The 22,500-nt window shown below is 40.6% G+C and overlaps 1 protein-coding gene across 3 annotated transcripts in view; it reads right to left on the bottom strand.

The window, feature by feature from the left end:
* Nucleotides 1–22,500, bottom strand: part of LOC128691742 (inter alpha-trypsin inhibitor, heavy chain 4-like) — a 513,777-nt gene that overhangs the window by 105,236 nt on the left and 386,041 nt on the right. For all 3 annotated transcript variants that reach the window (XM_070081210.1, XM_070081216.1, XM_070081222.1), the window contains exon 3: nt 13,688–13,766. In XM_070081210.1, coding sequence (XP_069937311.1) covers nt 13,688–13,766 — 79 coding nt within the window. The remainder of the gene's footprint in view (nt 1–13,687; nt 13,767–22,500) is intronic.

Raw genomic sequence — 22,500 nt, 5'->3', positions numbered from 1 at the left:
ACCCTGCCTCGGTGGGTCACCCTGCCTCGGTGGGCCACCCTGCCTCGGTGGGTCACCCTGCCTCGGTGGGTCACCCTGCCTCGGTGGGTCACCCTGCCTCGGTGGGTCACCCTGCCTTGGGCCACCCTGCCTCGGTGGGTCACCCTGCCTCGGTGGGTCACCCTGCCTCGGTGGGTCACCCTGCCTCGGTGGGTCACCCTGCCTCGGTGGGTCACCCTGCCTCGGTGGGTCACCCTGCCTCGGTGGGCCACCCTGCCTCGGTGGGTCACCCTGCCTCGGTGGGCCACCCTGCCTCGGTGGGCCACCCTGCCTCGGTGGGCCACCCTGCCTCGGTGGGCCACCCTGCCTGTTTGTTGAAAGAAGAGGAAGTATTTATATTTTATTATTATTTATATTATCAGCAGTAGTAGTACTTTTATTAATTATTATTATTATTAGTAGTAGTAGTAGTAGAAGTATATTATTATTATTATTATTATTATTATTATTATTATAATTATTATTATTACTATTATTAGTAGAAGTATATTATTATTATTATTATTATTATTATTATTATTATTATTATTATTATTATTATTATTATTATTAGTAGTAGTAGAAGTATATTATTATTATTATTATTTTTATTATTATTATTATTATTATTGTTATTATTATTATTGTTATTATTGAAGTGAAGGAGGATGTGTAGGTTGTATTAACGAGGCAAGGAGACACTACAGAGAGCGGGTGTTGGTATCGACTGCGGGAAGATCTCTGTTCATCTGCATTATAATTCACCTAAGCGAAGAACAATCTTAATAACCGTAGCATCCATCGAACAACAACAATAACAACAACGACAAGAACAGCAACAGCAACAACAGGTATCTCTGTTACGCGACTGTTGTTGGTAGTATCTAGAAGAGTAGAATGTTATGCAGTGTTATCTAACCCTGTTTGGATTAATAACCCCGAAGAATTATTAATCCTGGATAACCCAATCCAAGAAATGTAATTTTGCGTCTTGTGTTGTCTCCCTTAGATTTGAGGCAGCTGTGTGTGTGTGTGTGTGTGTGTGTGTGTGTGTGTGTGTGTGTGTGTGTGTGTGTGTGTGTGTACTCACCTGGTTGTGGTTGCGGGATCGAGTCACAGCTTCTGGTCCCGCCTCTTCACCTGGCCGCTACCCGGTCACTCTTGCCGCTCCGTGAGCTTTATCATACATCTTCTTAAAGCTGCGTATGGATCCTGACTCCTCTACATCACTACCCAGGCTATTCCACCTCCTGACAACTCTGTGACTGAAGAAATACTTCCTAACATCCCTGTGGTTCATCTGAGTCTTCAGCTTCCAACTGTGATCCCTTGTTTCTGTGTCCCATCTCTGGAACATCCTGTCTCTATCTCCCTTGTCTATACCTCTCAGTATTTTATATGTCGCTATCATATCCCCCCTTACTCTCCTGTCTTCCAGTGTCGTCAGGTCAATTTCCCTTAAAGTGTGTGTGTGTGTGTGTGTGTGTGTGTGTGTGTGTGTGTGTGTGTTTGTGTACTCACCTATATGTAGTTGTAAGGGTCAATTCACAGTTCCTGGCCTTGCCTCTTCGTTGGTCGCAACTAGGTCCTCTTTCTCTCCCCGGCTTTCAAACGCATTGCCCTACCTCTTCGTAAACCTATGTATGGATCCTGCTTCTACTACATCATTTTCCTGATTGTTCCACTTTCTAACAATTATAAGGCTAATAAATGCTTCCTAACATTCTTTTGACTCATCTGAATTTCCGTCTTTCAGTTGTGTCCCCTTGTTTTAATTTCCCATCTCTGTTCACCTTGTCAATACCTCTCTGTATTTTGTACGTCGTTATCATATCTTTCCCAAAGTCCTCCTGCCCTCAAGTGTCAGCAGGTTGAGGAAGGAGAGTAGGAAATAAATAAGGAAGGAGAGAGGATATTCGTTATTCACAGCTGTACACTTGATGTACAGCTGTGAATAATGAATATGACGTAAGGTGCGCTATGCACACTGCACAAGTGTGTACTGCGTACAGGACAGTAGGCCTACACGGCTGTGGTGAGGTTGATGATGTATCTGAGGAATACTCACGCAACATAGTGTGAGGCTGTGAGTTAGGAATACACACACGCAACATATACTGTAATCACTGTGTACTGCAGTTACACGTCTAATGTTATCTGCTCATCCACCTCAACAAACCTTCACTCTGGCATTATCTCTCCGTCTATCAGTTTCCTAATAGCTGCCCTTTAGGCCTCTCTGTCTACTTGTTTCAGACTTCCCCGTCTCCATACTTCCTTCAAGTTTTCCTGTCTCCCTGCCTATTTTGCATCTCCGCATCTCTTTGCCTCATTGAAGTCTCCCTGTCTCCATTTTTTCTTGAATCAATCTGTCTCTGTTTCATTGAAACCTTCTGTTTTTTTTTTTGCTCTCTTGAACCTCCCTATCTCTTTACTTCCTTGAACCCCACCTCTCTCCCTATGTCGTTGAAGTCTTCCTATCTCCTTTTATCTTCAGTCCCTTCCTGTTTCCTTAAGACTCCCAGTCTCCCTAAATCCTTGAACACTCATTATTTTCGTACCTCCTTCAAGCCTCCCTGTCAAGGTAGCCAAAAATTACCCTAAAGGAAAATGTGGAATGTAACTTTGGTATGTCTGTGTCTAGTATTAAGAAAAGTATTAAGAATGTAATAGGAATGCAGTTAGAATAATGAGTAGATCTATCAATCACAATAATATCATGAACGTCGATAGGTACATTTATGGTGTAATTGGCATTGTTAACAGCCTGTCTGATGTTGTAGTAGCCAGGCTTAGGCTTGGTTACAAGTGCTTCTGGCAGTTTGGCAGACACAGATGATGAGTAAACTAAATGCAAAGTTTGTGTTCAGCTCTATGGTCAGGGCTGACCACAAACTAATTGTCCATAGGGCTAATTATCCACTTACTGAAGAATATAGAGATACACACTTTAATAACTGTCATGCTAAGAGTACGTTATATTTTATTCGGAGTATATCACACTCCCATATAGGCTGCCTCCCAACCAGCGAACCAGGTGCTAAGGGTTTAACGATCAATAGGGTACCCGTCGTTAACTCAGTACCTTCGTTCATTGGCCAAAGCTGAAACAACGTGGTTCACTTGTGGTAAACATTGATAGACTTGCCTGAACTGCTGGTTGATACTGTGCATTCTCTCTCTGGCTTCTGCTTTTACCATCTGACACCGTGTGATATACATACTATTCAACCTCTGTACATAAGTGTACATGTTTATATCTGGCAAATTATATCTGGTGAAGGAAATATAAGTTATATACTATTGCTGAGTTTGTTTGCTCCAATTTGAAACTCATTACAACCAGGTTGCAGGTCATATTATATCTGTGTTCCTAATAATAACTAATCTGATGTGTCAAGATATCTTATTAATGAAAATAAGATATCAGATAAAATAAGCAACTTTCCTAAAAATTTGCTTACAACAGATAAGTCAGCTGTTGATATAAATCCAAATGTACGCCTGTTAATCCTTTCAGGGCCTAAGTTCTAGGTGTTTTGTGTGTCCTTATGCTCTTGCGCTACCCTCCATAGGATAGATATATATATTTAGATTTTGTCGCCGAAGTGACAGAATCTAAAATCTCAACCTCCTTGAAGTGCTCCTGTCTTCCTTCATCCTTGATAACCTTTACTTCTGTCCCTCCTTGTTTTTCCCTCTTTCCTTTGCGTCAGGTTTTGTATATATAAACAGTATCAATAACGAAAAAATGAAAATATTTGAGAAAAAATTCTTACGATAGTGTTCTACCTTGATATTATGTTATCTTGATATTATGTTATCTTGATATTATGTTATCTTGATATTATGTTATCTTGATATGTTGATGTCAAGGTTTACCTTAATGTTTCCCCGATAACATGTGTCCCCTTAATATTGTAATGATACCTTGATATGTTTCTTTAATATGTATTAGCTTGACAATTTTTAGAATATAAGAACATAAGAATGGAGAAACACTGCAGAAGGCCTACTGGCCCATACAAGGCAGGTGCTTATCAAAACGACCTCTACCCAGATCTACCCAAGAATTCACTCCTGTATCCAATGACACCAATCAAACCCAGCCCCTCCCACTCATATATTTGTCCAATTTCTTCTTAATGCTACCCAAGGTGGTCCTAGCTTCGATCACCTTACTGGGAAGATTGTTCCACACATCCACAACTCTGTTAGAAAACCACTACTTATGTCCTTTCTAAATATAAACCCCTCAAGGAAGGTTCCTTGATGTTGGTGAGGGGCTCTTGATTTAGGAAATTGGATCTGTGCTCCAGTTCCCCGAATTAAGCCTGAATGCCTTCCACATCCCCCCCAAGCGCTGTATAATCCTCCGGGTTTAGCGCTTCCCCTTGATTATATTATTAATAATAATAATCTAAATATAAATTTATCCAACTTAAATCCATTATTTCTGGTTCTTACCTGGTTCGACACCCTCAGTACTTTATTAATATCTCCTTTGTTTATGCCCGTCATCCACTTACACTTCAATGATATCTCCCCTCATTCTACGTCTCTCCAGAGAGTGGAGATTTAAGGCTTTAAGTCTATCTTAAAGCCTTGTTATGTTACCTTGTTATGTTACCTTGTTATGTTACCTTGATATTATATGTTAGCCAAATGCAGAGTTAACTTATATTATGTGTTCCTTTGATATTATGTTACCTGTACACCAGCAGTCAAGAACACTGTTATCCCTGATGTTCTGCATATTAACTGTTCACCTACAGTCAATGATACATTAATACCTTAGAAAGTTAGAAAGGGATTAAGAGTTGAGAGATATACATCTCTCGGTATATATACAATGTACACCAAAAGTGTCTTGGTGCACCGATGCAACTATATATATATATATATATATATATATATATATATATATATATATATATATATATATATATATATATATATATATATATATATATATATATATATAGCGAGGTGCCACCTCCAGAACTGTTCCAGGGACCCTCATCCTCAGAGAAAAGAATAAACTTGCTTCAGGGAAAACTCAAGGTTCTCCCTGAAGCTGTTTGGGAATTTTCTCCTACCACCCCTTATATATGATAAATATTTTATTTAAAGGCAAAATACATTGACAAAACATTCATAAAAATACAAAAGAAAGTAAAACAACATAGATAACAACTCAGAGCTACATCTCGAATACTTCGTCCAGCTCCCCTGCGGTGGGCCACGTGTCCAGAATGCTGCAGCCATTTCCTCTCTGGATCGCAACACTGAGTCTCTGAAATAGGAAGCTGGTCGCCCTGTGGTCCTTGGTTTCTATGACGAGCTTTTCACCCAGCTCTTTGAGGAACTTTAAAGCACACTTGCCCCATGCTCCAAGAGTATCCGACACTATTGGGATGAAGTTATAGAAAAGGGTAAGGTCTTCATATTTGCGGGTCTTTTGGGTCTCCCTGTGGCTGGCAGCTCCACCCCCTTCAGCTTCGTAGTATGGCAAGTAGGTGTCTGCCAATGTGGCGGCACAGGTGTATTCCCAGGCAATCTGCTTTTCATTTTTCCAGGGTAGCATAGTGGCTCCATCAGGACGCTTTTGACTTCTGTCAGACCTCTGCACTTGGGGTTCCCATTGAGCTGGGCAACGGGCTGTGGCGAGGCTTCTCTTTATGATGTCATTGACCTCCTCATGTCTGGCATACTTCCCTTCTGCTGTGTGACACACGAGACAATGAAATCCGAATTGATTAGCTGACGTCCTGCCGCAAATACACCTATGTCCGGTGAGGATAGGGGCGGCTAGGCGAAGAGCAACACCAATCCGAATGGCCTGTGGGTCGAGTCGAGTGCCCAGGGAGGAATTGGGAACAGCTAAAAGGAAATCTGAGTGGGGTGCCTTCACTGCCAGGAGACGAGCTTTGTCCTTTCCTGAAGCGTTGGTGAGCATTGTGTTGGCGATTTTTTCCATGATCGGTTTGTCCCAATGAGACTGTTTGTGTTCTTTGGGAGGAGCTGGTCTACTGAAGGAGTCTGCAAGGGTGTCCCACTGACTCACTGCTTCAGTAAAAATTGGGATCTTGAGCCCCTACCACGCCTCTCAGGCGTTCGGGGACAATCTTCTTGACTAATGCACTGAAAGCCAAACACGAAGACAGAAAAGCAGGTAAAGCAACATGCGTTGCTTTACGCACCCCTATACCTCCCAGTCGCACTGGGAGGGTTGCCTGATCCCATTGCTGATCCTCTAGTGACAGGTTCAGTGCCTTCTTAAAGGTTGATGTCAGGTGTGCGTCATATTCGTCAAGTGTTGGGTTGTCAAATATATATATATATATATATATATATATATATATATATATATATATATATATATATATATATATATATATATATATATTATTTTTTTTATTATCACACTGGCCGATTCCCACCAAGGCAGGGTGGCCCGAAAAAGAAAAACTTTCACCATCATTCACTCCATCACTGTCTTGCCAGAAGGGTGCTTTACACTGCAGTTTTTAAACTGCAACATTAACACCCCTCCTTCAGAGTGCAGGCACTGTACTTCCCATCTCCAGGACTCAAGTCCGGCCTGCCGGTTTCCCTGAATCCCTTCATAAATGTTACTTTGCTCACACTCCAACAGCACGTCAAGTATATATACATATATATATATATATATATACATATATATATATATATATATATATATATATATATATATATATATATATATATATATATATATATATATATATATATATATATATATATAGGTAAAACTGGTAAATTAACAAGAACTCATTTAAAATTAAGTCCTTTCTAAAATTTTGTACATTTAAAGATGTATTTTTTTCATTTAGATACTTACTTAAGGAAACTTACCGTACCATATTATAAGAAGCACAATTTAATTTAGCCTAATCCAACTAAATATATTTTAGATAAGTTTACAATAATTTAATAATAAAAAAAAAAACACAATGAAATACATATTTTTCTTCGTTAGGTTCAGAATGATTTTTGCGAAATTACCGTATACACAAATTTTCGCTTGCCTTATTTGGCAAGAAGAGCGTTGCTACTTAAGCCAAAATTGCAAGTTTTACGTATTCGGCACAACATAACCATATACAACGAACTTAAAAAACAGGAACACAAGTCGTAAGCTTTTCTTAAGACAGTTTCAGGCTGTGTGTAAGACTGTTAAGTCATACAGAGGTTACACTTAACACATTGGTCATGAAGGTGAGGTGGAAAACAACGAGTGGCAATGACATGTGGATAGAAGTCGCCTCGCTCAAACTACTTCCACATTGCTACCTTGCAGGAGGTTATGTGCGGGTTAACTGTGGCCACTGTACTATGTGATACAGTTGTAAATTGAGCGAAACGTTGTCCCTGTAAATGCTTGTTCCGCAACTTGTGGCTGTCTTCATACATGAAGGTAGCAGCCAATTTTATCCAGAATTTTCAACATCATGGAACATCGATAATAATAATAATAATAATAATAATAATAATAATAATAATAATAATAAAAATCTCTTCATGATGATAATTCTACAATTGCTCTCATTAACAAACATTTTTTTGATTCAATTCGATTTCAAAACAGAAAATGGATTAAATGTGGCAGCAAATAAAATTAATATTAGCTTGATTTTCTCATGCAAGAAAACGGACAAGTAAAGACTAGACTTAAATGTCAGAGATTTTTACACGAAATCTAGAAATATACTTACCGTATTTTCTGGCATATAAGACGCGGGAGAACATTAAACATGAAAGACGATGTTTCCAAGCAGTTGTAACGTAATGTTTTTAAAACTGTAACGTAATGTTAGTAAACTGCTGTAACACAAAGCCTACCCTTAACCCTGACCTTGAGCATATAAGGCGCAGGCTGATTTTCCAAGATTTTCTGTGGGACAAATAATCGCGCCTTATATGCCGGAAAATACGGTATATGGTTTGTTATTTAGTAATTCCGGAATTAATGTTGGAGATGTAGATTTTGTATGTGAGGGTGTGAGGTAGAAAGGGGGCCATTGCTGCTTCCTACTGCTAGAGGAGGATTACCACACCTGGGTTACTACACCTGTGCTCCATCTCGGGGGATGGAGGGGAGTGTTACAGCTGTCTCCCCCGGCTTAGGTTGGAGGGGCAGGGAGTCACTGATGCCGTCCCTCACTTATGGGGGTGTCACCCCTTCTGTGGTAATTTTTTACACAACTTCCTAAATGTAGAATATATAAATAAATAATATAATAATTGTGCATTAAAAGGTGATGCTATTTAGACCCTTCAAGAAATTTCAAGTGAAGGGGTGTGTGGAAGAGCTGAAGACTGACGTGGGGGAGGGATGCCATATTGAATTTAATGTGTGTACACTGGTTATTACAATCGTCTAATAATCCGGCGTCATAGAGTCCATAATGGGGTGTTTCGGCCAGGATATGTAATAGGAACCCGTGTTAATGTTCCCTGCTGAAGAATTGGGACACGAAATTTCCGGAATTTCAAGAATTATGTGTGGATGGCAGAAGATAAGGGATGCAACATCACTCACAGGAAAGTGCGCCACAGTCCTTGTATTTAGATCACTAGCTGGCCAGTGTAAGGTCTCAGTGTTAGGCAGGTGTTGTGGTGTGATCCATCTACAATAATTAAATGGTAAGTGTTATGAATATTTTGTGCACCCAGCAAGTAAACCAAAATACCATACAGTCCACATAACTTTACTTAGCAGAGTAGCTGGTTTTAATATTATAATTATTAATTTAATGTGAAGAAGTGGGTAATCGAAGGAGTTGCAGTTCAGCAACCTACTGTGACTAAATCCTACTTACCTCACCCAAATTACTTGCAGGTAATAATTCAGGTGATGCCCTGTAAGTCTCCTGCAAGTGATTTGCTCGAATAATAATAATAATAATAATAATAATAATAATAATAAAAATAATAATAATAATTTTCACACCTTCCAGCCTCCCTCTCCCCTTGTCTCTGGGGATCACTTACATAGTCACCAGTTCCAGGTTAAGGTAACACTAAAACTTAATTGTTTTTCAGAATACACCTGGGTGAGGTAAATAAGTAGTAGGTTGGTAGACAGCAACCACCCAGGGAAGTACTACCGTCCTGCCAGATGACTGTGAAACAAAAACCTGTAACTGTTTTGCATGATGGTAGGATTGCTGGTTTCTTTTTCTGTCTCATAAACACGCTAGATAACAGGGATATCTTGCTACTCCTACTTACACTTTGGTCACACTTCACAGACACGCACATGCATATATATATATACATACATCTAGGTTTTTCTCCTTTTTCTAAATAGCTCTTGTTCTTTTTTATTTCTTCTATTGTCCATGGGGAAGTGGAAAAGAATCTTTCCTCCGTAAGCCATGCGTGTCGTATGAGGCGACTAAAATGCCGGGAGCAATGGGCTAGTAACCCCTTCTCCTGTATACATTTACTAAAAAAGAGAAGAAGAAAAACTTTATAAAACTGGGATGCTTAAATGTGCGTGGATGTAGTGCGGATGACAAGAAACAGATGATTGCTGATGTTATGAATGAAAAGAAGTTGGATGTCCTGGCTCTAAGCGAAACAAAGCTGAAGGGGGTAGGAGAGTTTCAGTGGTGGGAAATAAATGGGATTAAATCTGGAGTATCTGAGAGAGTTAGAGCAAAGGAAGGGGTAGCAGTAATGTTAAATGATCAGTTATGGAAGGAGAAAAGAGAATATGAATGTGTAAATTCAAGAATTATGTGGATTAAAGTAAAGGTTGGATGCGAAAAGTGGGTCATAATAAGCGTGTATGCACCTGGAGAAGAGAGGAATGCAGAGGAGAGAGAGAGATTTTGGGAGATGTTAAGTGAATGTATAGGAGCCTTTGAACCAAGTGAGAGAGTAATTGTGGTAGGGGACCTGAATGCTAAAGTAGGAGAAACTTTTAGAGAGGGTGTGGTAGGTAAGTTTGGGGTGCCAGGTGTAAATGATAATGGGAGCCCTTTGATTGAACTTTGTATAGAAAGGGGTTTAGTTATAGGTAATACATATTTTAAGAAAAAGAGGATAAATAAGTATACACGATATGATGTAGGGCGAAATGACAGTAGTTTGTTGGATTATGTATTGGTAGATAAAAGACTGTTGAGTAGACTTCAGGATGTACATGTTTATAGAGGGGTCACAGATATATCAGATCACTTTCTAGTTGTAGCTACACTGAGAGTAAAAGGTAGATGGGATACAAGGAGAATAGAAGCATCAGGGAAGAGAGAGGTGAAGGTTTATAAACTAAAAGAGGAGGCAGTTAGGGTAAGATATAAACAGCTATTGGAGGATAGATGGGCTAATGAGAGCATAGGCAATGGGGTCGAAGAGGTATGGGGTAGGTTTAAAAATGTAGTGTTAGAGTGTTCAGCAGAAGTTTGTGGTTACAGGAAAGTGGGTGCCGGAGGGAAGAGGAGCGATTGGTGGAATGATGATGTAAAGAGAGTAGTAAGGGAGAAAAAGTTAGCATATGAGAAGTTTTTACAAAGTAGAAGTGATGCAAGGAGGGAAGAGTATATGGAGAAAAAGAGAGAGGTTAAGAGAGTGGTGAAGCAATGTAAAAAGAGAGCAAATGAGAGAGTGGGTGAGATGTTATCAACAAATTTTGTTGAAAATAAGAAAAAGTTTTGGAGTGAGATTAACAAGTTAAGAAAGCCTAGAGAACAAATGGATTTGTCAGTTAAAAATAGGAGAGGAGAGTTATTAAATGGAGAGTTAGAGGTATTGGGAAGATGGAGGGAATATTTTGAGGAATTGTTAAATGTTGATGAAGATAGGGAAGCTGTGATTTCGTGTATAGGGCAAGGAGGAATAACATCTTGTAGGAGTGAGGAAGAGCCAGTTGTGAGTGTGGGGGAAGTTCGTGAGGCAGTAGGTAAAATGAAAGGGGGTAAGGCAGCCGGGATTGATGGGATAAAGATAGAAATGTTAAAAGCAGGTGGGGATATAGTTTTGGAGTGGTTGGTGCAATTATTTAATAAATGTATGGAAGAGGGTAAGGTACCTAGTGATTGGCAGAGAGCATGCATAGTTCCTTTGTATAAAGGCAAAGGGGATAAAAGAGAGTGCAAAAATTATAGGGGGATAAGTCTGTTGAGTGTACCTGGTAAAGTGTATGGTAGAGTTATAATTGAAAGAATTAAGAGTAAGACGGAGAATAGGATAGCAGATGAACAAGGAGGCTTTAGGAAAGGCAGGGGGTGTGTGGACCAGGTGTTTACAGTGAAACATATAAGTGAACAGTATTTAGATAAGGCTAAAGAGGTCTTTGTGGCATTTATGGATTTGGAAAAGGCGTATGACAGGGTGGATAGGGGGGCAATGTGGCAGATGTTGCAAGTGTATGGTGTAGGAGGTAGGTTACTGAAAGCAGTGAAGAGTTTTTACGAGGATAGTGAGGCTCAAGTTAGAGTATGTAGGAAAGAGGGAAATTTTTTCCCAGTAAAAGTAGGCCTTAGACAAGGATGTGTGATGTCACCGTGGTTGTTTAATATATTTATAGATGGGGTTGTAAGAGAAGTAAATGCGAGGGTCTTGGCAAGAGGCGTGGAGTTAAAAGATAAAGAATCACACACAAAGTGGGAGTTGTCACAGCTGCTCTTTGCTGATGACACTGTGCTGTTGGGAGATTCTGAAGAGAAGCTGCAGAGATTGGTGGATGAATTTGGTAGGGTGTGCAAAAGAAGAAAATTAAAGGTGAATACAGGAAAGAGTAAGGTTATGAGGATAACAAAAAGATTAGGTGATGAAAGATTGAATATCAGATTGGAGGGAGAGAGTATGGAGGAGGTGAACGTATTCAGATATTTGGGAGTGGACGTGTCAGCGGATGGGTCTATGAAAGATGAGGTGAATCATAGAATTGATGAGGGAAAAAGAGTGAGTGGTGCACTTAGGAGTCTGTGGAGACAAAGAACTTTGTCCTTAGAGGCAAAGAGGGGAATGTATGAGAGTATAGTTTTACCAACGCTCTTATATGGATGTGAAGCGTGGGTGATGAATGTTGCAGCGAGGAGAAGGCTGGAGGCAGTGGAGATGTCATGTCTGAGGGCAATGTGTGGTGTGAATATAATGCAGAGAATTCGTAGTTTGGAAGTTAGGAGGAGGTGCGGGATTACCAAAACTGTTGTCCAGAGGGCTGAGGAAGGGTTGTTGAGGTGGTTCGGACATGTAGAGAGAATGGAGCGAAACAGAATGACTTCAAGAGTGTATCAGTCTGTAGTGGAAGGAAGGCGGGGTAGGGGTCGGCCTAGGAAGGGTTGGAGGGAGGGGGTAAAGGAGGTTTTGTGTGCGAGGGGCTTGGACTTCCAGCAGGCATGCGTGAGCGTGTTTGATAGGAGTGAATGGAGACAAATGGTTTTTAATACTTGACGTGCTGTTGGAGTGTGAGCAAAGTAACATTTATGAAGGGGTTCAGGGAAACCGGCAGGCCGGACTTGAGTCCTGGAGATGGGAAGTACAGTGCCTGCACTCTGAAGGAGGGGTGTTAATGTTGCAGTTTAAAAACTGTAGTGTAAAGCACCCTTCTGGCAAGACAGTGATGGAGTGAATGATGGTGAAAGTTTTTCTTTTTCGGGCCACCCTGCCTTGGTGGGAATCGGCCAGTGTGATAATAAAAAAAAATAAAAAAAAAATAAAATTTACTGTATAGATAAAGTTGCTGCACTTAAGGGTATATACGGTAAGTTCAGCATGTGTAAATATGAATAATATAATAATTGTGTATCAAAATGTGACTCTGATTTGACACTTCAAGAAATTTTGTGGGAAGAAGGGTATGCAGCTGCCGCGGAGTGATACAGGGGGAAGAGTGAGGATACCACGGGAAAAAGTCTGGGAATACTGGTTGTAACATTTTCTGTAATGTAATCAGGCGTCATCGAGGTCAAATTGGTGTATATTGGCCTCAATCTGTAATTTAGAAATTGCTGACATGTTCCTCGCTGAAGAACTGAGATAAATAGTGGGGAAAGGCCTTACAATTCGGCAACAAGGATGGAAAAATAGAGGACTCCGATTCCTCCCACCAGCACACCTTAGCTAAGTGGCGCTTACCCATAACGTACAGTAGTTTTGCGTTGGCCATCGTAAATTCTAGCTGTCAGGGTAGCGTTACGGTGTGTTCCACAAATAATAATTGTGATCCAGTAATTAAATAGTGAGTGCTCAGGTTAAATTTTCCTTTCTTTCTATTTATATAATAAGCATATATTTTTAGTAAAATGCTGTATACTCAACAGATCTTCCCCCTTTCTTTTCAAGTCACAAACCATCATACAGTCCACTCAATATCCTATAATTTACCAAGATTAGTGATATTAATTTTTGTTGTAATATTTGATAGGCCCGACTTTGTTTGTGGGTGGGAAAGTGTATGTGTGGGTCTCGGAGGAGAGACATGGTGCAGCCTAGTGTCTCTAAAATCCCACCTAGCTCTGAGCTACAACTAACATTGTTTCTTAGTTGTGCTCCCCTCAAATTATTTGGATGAACCTCATCCCCATATTTTCCCACAGTAGGTGAGGCAGACAAGACACTTACCCGGTAGGTGGGCTAAATCAGGAAATTTTGAGTAAAATAAAGGAAGACTCACCTCGTAAGTAAGGTAGAAGACAACCTCGTCTTGCTCCGCTACCGTCACGTCAACACGAAATTTTGTCGTTTCTCTCTCTCTGTAGGGGAGAAGAAACCACATGTAGGATCATACCGTATAAGCTATGTGCAGTATCTCCCTATAATTTTATGCGAATTGTCAAAGCCTTGCAATCTGTCGTATATAATCCCAGATTTAGTGTAGCTGGCGCTGGATTATGGGAGGGTGGTTATGAGAAGACAGCTGGAAGTGAGAGGAATGGGCAAGGCGATGAATGTAAAAGGCTAGGCAATGAAAATCTGGACGTATGGCTGGAGGGAAGGAGTATGGAGGAAGTGAATTATGCATTCAGATGTTTGGGTGTTTCGGTAAAGTCAGTGAAACAGACCGTAAGATGGATAGTAGCAGGAGTGATGATGAGTTTGTGGGAAGACAGGATTGTCGGTGGATGCAAAGTAAACGGTGCTAGCACCTTTACATGTGTGTGAAAGCACTGTCTTTAGATGTTGCAGCGAGGAGGAGGAGGAGGAGGAGGAGGAGGAGGAGGAGGGGGAGGATGGAGGTAATCGAAATATCGTGACTGTTAGCAATGTTTGGTGGGAATTTTAGATAAGAGTAAAGAGTGATGAAATTAGCAGACAGTGTTTTGACACATGAAAGACATAATTAAAAATGTTGGGTTACTGAGAAATCACATACATTTGCAAGATAAGGTGATCGAAAAGGTGCATAAATCTTGGTTAGATGGAAAGTGAGCAAAACGTCTCAAGAATGGTTTGAAAGTGTGAAAAAGGGACTGATAGGAAGAAACTTGAGCATGTTTCGTTCTCTAACCACAGGTCATTTAGTGGTTTAAAAATCTGTGTTTCCATAAATTATACAAAATATAAACGGCATATTTTTAAAGCACTGTCTGAAATTTCAAGATCAGAACCCCTCAAGGAAGGTTCCTTGATGTTGGTGAGGGGCTCTTGATTTAGGGAATTGGATCTGTGCTCCAGTTCCCCGACTTAAGCCTGAATGCCTTCCACATCCCCCCCCCCAGGCGCTGTATAATCCTCCGGGTTTAGCGCTTCCCCCTTGATTATAATAATAATAATCAAGATCAGAATCTGTGAACACTGAGAAATGTTACATAAGAGCCTTCTATAAATCAAGTCATAAATTACGTTTAGATTTTAAAGATGTAACGATGATTTAAGATAAACTGGATCTAGTAAAAGCAAGTTTGTTTACCAGACAGGTATACTAGATTTATAATAGTTTAACTTTCATTCTGTCATTTTTCAGTTTTGTCTAAATATTTTTTCGCGTGTCTTCTTATTCCTTATTTTCTCATTCTTCACTCGACCTTCAACTGCAGCAGACATCCTCTTCTTATTGATAATTCTGTTTTCGTTTTACGGGAAGCAGAGCGAGTTTTCTGCCATGGACCGTTACACAAGATGGTTCTCCAGCAGTACTCTGCAACACGCTGGACTGGTTTCATGCCAGGGATAATGTTAACTGTCCGCCAGGGCTGGACGACTTTAATAGGACAATGAAGGATATCACCTCAACACGATTTCCTACCCTCTCCTCTGAACACCCCGTCGAACCCCTCCTCTCAGCACCACCTGAAACTCCTCCCCTCAACACCACCTCGAACTCCTCTCAACCATCTGTTACAGCTTCATTGTGTATCACTGTATAACTTATTCGGGTTTAACGCTTACAGTAATAATAATCATAATAATAATAATAATAATAATAATAATAATAATAATAATAATAATAATAATGACCTATATAGCGTTGTTTGATTCCTATTGGAAGAGTGATTTCCATATATATATAGTGATAATCTTCCATAGGTTTAATAGTTACAACCGAAAGGATTCTTTCCTGTGTCTTTCACAGTGAGAACGCCATTTTGGGTGTATCACTGTCAAATTTTATGGGGAAAAAATGGCGACATCATCATACTAAAAAATAAATTAACAGCTTACGAAGACCACAGACAGACGGAACCATAATAGTTGTAAAGCATCAATAAATAGACGTTGGATAGGAAGGTATACACGGACGACCAAAGACAGCAGCGCATTTAGCAATGTGGTGCAGCAACAGTCTCTATAATCAGCTTAATCGAGTACATCTTGCATAGAACAGAGCAAAGTTAAGTTCTAAATGCTCTGCATACCAGAATAAATGGTTATATTCATAATCATAATTTTTAAAGGGATGGAAGGGTAAGCCAGCGGAATGCATGTCTATCAGATGACCAAAAGTTCCAGCTTCGGGTTATCTTATGACTAAGACCCCCGCCAGGAAACACTTGTCCTGTTTCCTAAAGAACCTTACCTAACCTATGTATGGGCTTTCCATGTCTTTATACTTTCTGCATAATGTTTTGAAAAAAAAAATTGATTCCAAAGTGACAGACTCAAGGGCAAGTTGCGCAGATGTACTCACAATGTAACATAATATTTGATTAATATCTTATGTTACATTCTGAAGACTGTGGGAAATTGGTTCACGTTTCGTGCATCCTAAATTTGGTTACTTTTGTTGCACATCACCAGACCATGAAGAAATTTGATCATGTCATTAGAAACACAACGCATCTCATACTTTTGTTTTGAAACTACAAAGTTTTTGAGATTAATTGTTTATATTACCTTCAGTTTCTATAAAAGTTGGAGAACTATTTGTGTGAAGGTGTGTCTGGCTTGATCAATCTCTACACAGAGTGATGTGATGTCCCAGGTAGAGCTTGTTCTGCGACTTGTCTCTTTGTCTTTCTATATGTAAGCAATATGCTCTGTCATGCAACTCATATATCTTCGCCTATCATTCTCATTAATACCTAGATGAAGTAATTTAACTTTTCTCTCTCTCTCTCTCTCTCTCTCTCTCTCTCTCTCTCTCTCTCTCTTTTAAATTTTGCTTCCTTCCGAGCTAGATCATCCAGCTTTCTTTCCTTCATAACAGTAACAATCAGTTCTTTCTCCCACACCAAAGAAACTGAATGAAGAAATAAACACACACACACACACACACACACACACACACACACACACACACACACACACACACACACACACACGGACTCTTCGACAAATTACATACGAATATGACACCTCAAGAAATGCCTCAGACATAAACCCTCGGGAAACGACACGGTTATGACTCCTCAAGAAATGACACGGAAATGGGCTCTTAAAAATTATTCAGAGAGGAATGCCTTGACAAATGACACACAACCCTGACCTTATAAATGGCACGTGCATAAGCTCTAGAATAATTACCAAAACGCATCAGTATCATGCTTCAACAGCATAATTAACTGCATTAGCGTCAAAATCAACTTGCTGCATAAAACTGAAACGCCTCGCGCTCGACATCGCTTCAAACAATTCTAAATTAGTTAAAGAAAGCACTAAAAAAGGAAAACTGTGATGCATGGGAGTTTATTATGGACACTTGCAATGTCTAGATGAATGTTTAGGTGAGTGCTGGTGAGTAGGTGGATGTTTAGGTGAGTGCTGGTGAGTAGGTGGATGTTTAGGTGAGTGCTGATGAGTAGGTGGATGTTTAGGTGAGTCCTGGTGAGTAGGTGAATGTTTAGGTGAGTGGTGGTGAGTAGGTGGATGTTTAGGTGAGTGCTGGTGAGTAGGTGGATGTTTAGGTGAGTGCTGGTGAGTAGGTGGATGTTTAGGTGAGTGCTGGTGAGTAGGTGGATGTTTAGGTGAGTGCTGGTGAGTAGGTGGATGTTTAGGTGAGTGCTGGTGAGTAGGTGAATGTTTAGGTGAGTGCTGGTGAGTAGGTGAATGTTTAGGTGAGTTGTGGTGGATGTTTAGGTGAGTTCTGGTGAGTAGGTGGATGTTTAGGTGAGTGCTGGTGAGTAGGTGGATGTTTAGGTGAGTGCTGGTGAGTAGGTGGATGTTTAGGTGAGTGCTGGTGAGTAGGTGAATGTTTAGGTGAGTGCTGGTGAGTAGGTGGATGTTTAGGTGAGTGCTGGTGAGTAGATGGATGTTTGGTGCTGGTGAGTAGGTAAATGTTTAGGTGAGTTCTGGTGAGTAGGTGGATGTTTAGGTGAGTGCTGGTGAGTAGGTGGATGTTTAGGTGAGTGCTGGTGAGTAGGTGGATGTTTAGGTGAATGCTGGTGAGTAGGTGGATGTTTAGGTGAGTGCTGGTGAGTAGGTGAATGTTTAGGTGAGTGCTGGTGAGTAGGTGGATGTTTAGGTGAGTGCTGGTGAGTAGATGGATGTTTAGGTGAGTGCTGGTGAGTAGGTAAATGTTTAGGTGAGTTCTGGTGAGTAGGTGGATGTTTAGGTGAGTGCTGGTGAGTAGGTGGATGTTTAGGTGAGTGCTGGTGAGTAGGTGGATGTTTAGGTGAGTGCTGGTGAGTAGGTGGATGTTTAGGTGAGTGCTGGTGAGTAGGTGAATGTTTAGGTGAGTGCTGGTGAGTAGGTGGATGTTTAGGTGAGTGCTGGTGAGTAGGTGAATGTTTAGGTGAGTGCTGGTGAGTAGGTGAATGTTTAGGTGAGTTGTGGTGGATGTTTAGGTGAGTTCTGGTGAGTAGGTGGATGTTTCGACGAGTTCCTGTGAGTAGGTTGATGTTTAGGTGAGTGCTGGTGAGTAGGTGGATGTTTAGGTGAGTGCTGGTGAGTAGGTGGATGTTTAGGTGAGTGCCGGTGAGTAGGTGGATGTTTAGGTGAGTGCTGGTGAGTAGGTGGGTGGACAACAGTTTTGGTAATCCCGCACCTCCTCCTAACTTCCAAACTACGAATTCTCTGCATTATATTCACACCACACATTGCCCTCAGACATGACATCTCCACTGCCTCCAGCCTTCTCCTCGCTGCAACATTCATCACCCATGCTTCACACCCATATAAGAGCGTTGGTAAAACTATACTCTCATACATGTACAAAGGAGGATGACAAAGTTGATCCCATGTATCAGAAACCTTCCCTATGAGGATAGACTAAGGGCCCTGAATCTGCACTCTCTAGAAAGACGTAGAATTAGGGGGGATATGATTGAGGTGTATAAATGGAAGACAGGAATAAATAAAGGGGATGTAAATAGTGTGCTGAAAATATCTAGCCTAGATAGGACTCGCAGCAATGGTTTTAAGTTGGAAAAATTCAGATTCAGGAAGGATATAGGAAAGTACTTGTTTGGTAATAGAGTTGTGGATGAGTGGAACAAACTCCCGAGTACAGTTATAGAGGCCAGAACGTTGTGTAGCTTTAAAAATAGGTTGGATAAATACATGAGTGGATGTGGGTGGGTGTGAGTTGGACCTGATAGCTTGTGCTACCAGGTCGGTTGCCGTGTTCCTCCCTTAAGTCAATGTGACCTGACCTGACTAGGTTGGGTGCATTGGCTTAAGCCGGTAGGAGACTTGGACCTGCCTCACATGGGCCAGTAGGCCTTCTGCAGTGTTCCTTCATTCTTATGTTCTTATGTTCTTACATTCCCCTCTTTGCCTCCAAGGACAAAGTTCTTTGTCTCCACAGACTCTAAGTGCACCACTCACCTTTTTCCCCTCATCAATTCTATGATTCACCTCAACTTTCATAGACCCATACGCTGAAACGTCCACTCCCAAATATCTGAATACATTCACCTCCTCCATACTCTCTCCTTCCAATCTGATATCCAGTCTTTCATCACCTAATCTTTTTGTTATCCTCATAATCTTACTCTTTCCTGTATTCACTTTTAATTTTCTTATTTTGCATACCCTACCAAATTCATCCACCAATCTCTGCAACTTCTCTTCAGAATCTACCAAGAGCACAGTGTCATCAGCAAAGAGCAACTGTGACAACTCCCACTTTATGTGTGATTCTTTATCTTTTAACTCCACGCCTCTTGCCAAGACCCTCGCATTTACTTCTCTTACAACCCCATCTATAAATATATTAAACAACCACGGTGACATCACACATCCTTGTCTAAGGCCTACTTTTACTGGGAAATAATATCCCTCTTTCCTACATACTCTAATTTGAGCCTCAATATCCTCGTAAAAACTCTTCACTGCTTTCAGTAACCTACCTCCTATACCATACATCTGCAACATCTGCCACATTGCCCCCCTATCCACCCTGTCATACGCCTTTTCCAAATCCATAAATGCCACAAAGACCTCTTTAGCCTTATCTAAATACTGTTCACTTATATGTTTCACTGTAAACACCTGGTCCACACACCCCCTACCTTTCCTAAAGCCTCCTTGTTCATCTGCTATCCTATTCTCCGTCTTACTCTTAATTCTTTCAATAATAACTCTACCATACACTTTACCAGGTATACTCAACAGACTTATCCCGCTATAATTTTTGCACTCTCTTTTGTCCCCTTTGCCTTTATACAAAGGAACTATGCATGCTCTCTGCCAATCCCTAGGTACCTTACCCTCTTCCATACATTTATTAAATAATTGCACCAACCACTCCAAAACTATATCCCCACCTGCTTTTAACATTTCTAACTTTATCCCATCAATCCCGGCTGCCTTACCCCCTTTCATTTTACCTACTGCCTCACGAGCTTCCCCCACACTCACAACTGGCTCTTCCTCACTCCTACAAGATGTTATTCCTCCTTGCCCTATACACGAAATCACAGCTTCCCTATCTTCATCAACATTTAACAATTCCTCAAAATATTCCCTCCATCTTCCCAATACCTCTAACTCTCCATTTAATAACTCTCCTCTCCTATTTTTAACTGACAAATCCACTTTTTCTCTAGGCTTCCTTAACTTGTTAATCTCACTCCAAAACTTTTTCTTATTTTCAAAAAAATTTATTGATAACATCTCACCCACTCTCTCATTTGCTCTCTTTTTACATTGCTTCACCACTCTCTTAACCTCTCTCTTTTTCTCCATATACTCTTCCCTCCTTGCATCACTTCTACTTTGTAAAAACTTCTCATATGCTAACTTTTTCTCCCTTACTACTCTCTTTACATCATTCCACCAATCGCTCCTCTTCCCTCCCACACCCACTTTCCTGTAACCACAAACTTCTGCTGAACACTCTAACATTACATTTTTAAACCTACCCCATACCTCTTCGACCCCATTGCCTATGCTCTCATTAGCCCATCTATCCTCCAATAGCTGTTTATATCTTACCCTAACTGCCTCCTCTTTTAGTTTATAAACCTTCACCTCTCTCTTCCCTGATGCTATTCTCCTTGTATCCCATCTACCTTTTACTCTCAGTGTAGCTACAACTAGAAAGTGATCTGATATATCTGTGGCCCCTCTATAAACATGTACATCCTGAAGTCTACTCAACAGTCTTTTATCTACCAATACATAATCCAACAAACTACTGTCATTTCGCCCTACATCATATCTTGTATACTTATTTATCCTCTTTTTCTTAAAATATGTATTACCTATAACTAAACCCCTTTCTATACAAAGTTCAATCAAAGGGCTCCCATTATCATTTACACCTGGCACCCCAAACTTACCTACCACACCCTCTCTAAAAGTTTCTCCATGTTTAGCATTCAGGTCCACTACCACAATTACTCTCTCACTTGGTTCAAAGGCTCCTTTGTATTAAAATTATAATTTGGCGTTACAAGGGCGTCACAGCTCGTCAAATGGGTACCGCAGTTCATTGTTATAGCATCACAACTCGTCACATGGGCGTCACAGCTCGTAAAATGGGCGTCACTGCTTGTCACACGGGCATCACAGCTCATCACTGTAACGTCAAAGCTCATGACATGAGCGACATTTTTCGTCACACGAACGTCATAGTGCGCCATACGGGAGTCACACTGGCGTCACAACTCCTCATATGAGCGTCACAGCTAGTCAAATGAACATCACAGTTAGTCATATGGGCGTCACAGCTCGCCACATGAGCCACATCTCGTCACATGGGCGTCATAGTCCGTCACATGAGTGTCACAGTTCGTTGTATGGTGTTACGGTTCGAATCTTAATCTTTAGCCAGGTTAGTGCACTCCGTAACAATACACTTCACAGAACGAGAAAATACTTCCAAACTTAGAAATGTAAGGCACAAATAATAGTCACTCAGTCTTTTCTAGTTTCTTTTTATTTAAAAGCTTAAATACTTCTTAGATACTCATAAATATCTATTAAATATCACTTCGTCAGAAACTTTCGTTCACATAAGAAAACACTTAAATAGAATGTACATCAATATGGTCACTACACTTGTTAAATAATGAGAGGAATATTACTGCTTCCTCAATAATGACATTACTTGTACGCAAGTATATACATTGAGAAGGGACACCTTCACTGAGTGTTGCAACCCCTGAATGGGTTGCAATGTATATGTATATATTATATTATCTTTTCATATAATTTTATATTGCTTATATTTGCGATAATAGCTAAATCGTAAATGTATTGCTTTATATTATTATTTGACTTAGTTATGTTGCTAGGTAGGATGTAACATATTATGTGCTCAGTTCAAGTCTTGATTGTCTAACTACCGTAATTATCGCTCTTTGCTCGTTTCCCTGCCGGCTTCTTGCTGGAAAGCGACCCACGGAGCTATCACGTGATCGAGGGGGGGGGGTGTCCTCACCTCGCCTGAAGTATTCAGTCTGGTCTAGACTCTCTTGGTGGTTGGACAGATTGTCTGTCTCATTATTCTTGTTAGTTCTGTAGAACTCTGTTCACAGAACATTGTATAGAGTTAGTGATTTTCGACGTTGTACTGAGGTTGTGTGTCGCATAGACACTCTGAACAACTCAGGTCCTGAGCTGTAGCTTCTGACCTATCTTGTACTGGTATCTGTGTATTAT

This window comes from Cherax quadricarinatus, chromosome 6 (assembly GCF_038502225.1).
Source record: "Cherax quadricarinatus isolate ZL_2023a chromosome 6, ASM3850222v1, whole genome shotgun sequence".
NCBI lineage: Eukaryota > Metazoa > Arthropoda > Malacostraca > Decapoda > Parastacidae > Cherax > Cherax quadricarinatus.
This window is presented reverse-complemented; position numbering and strand designations above follow the sequence as displayed.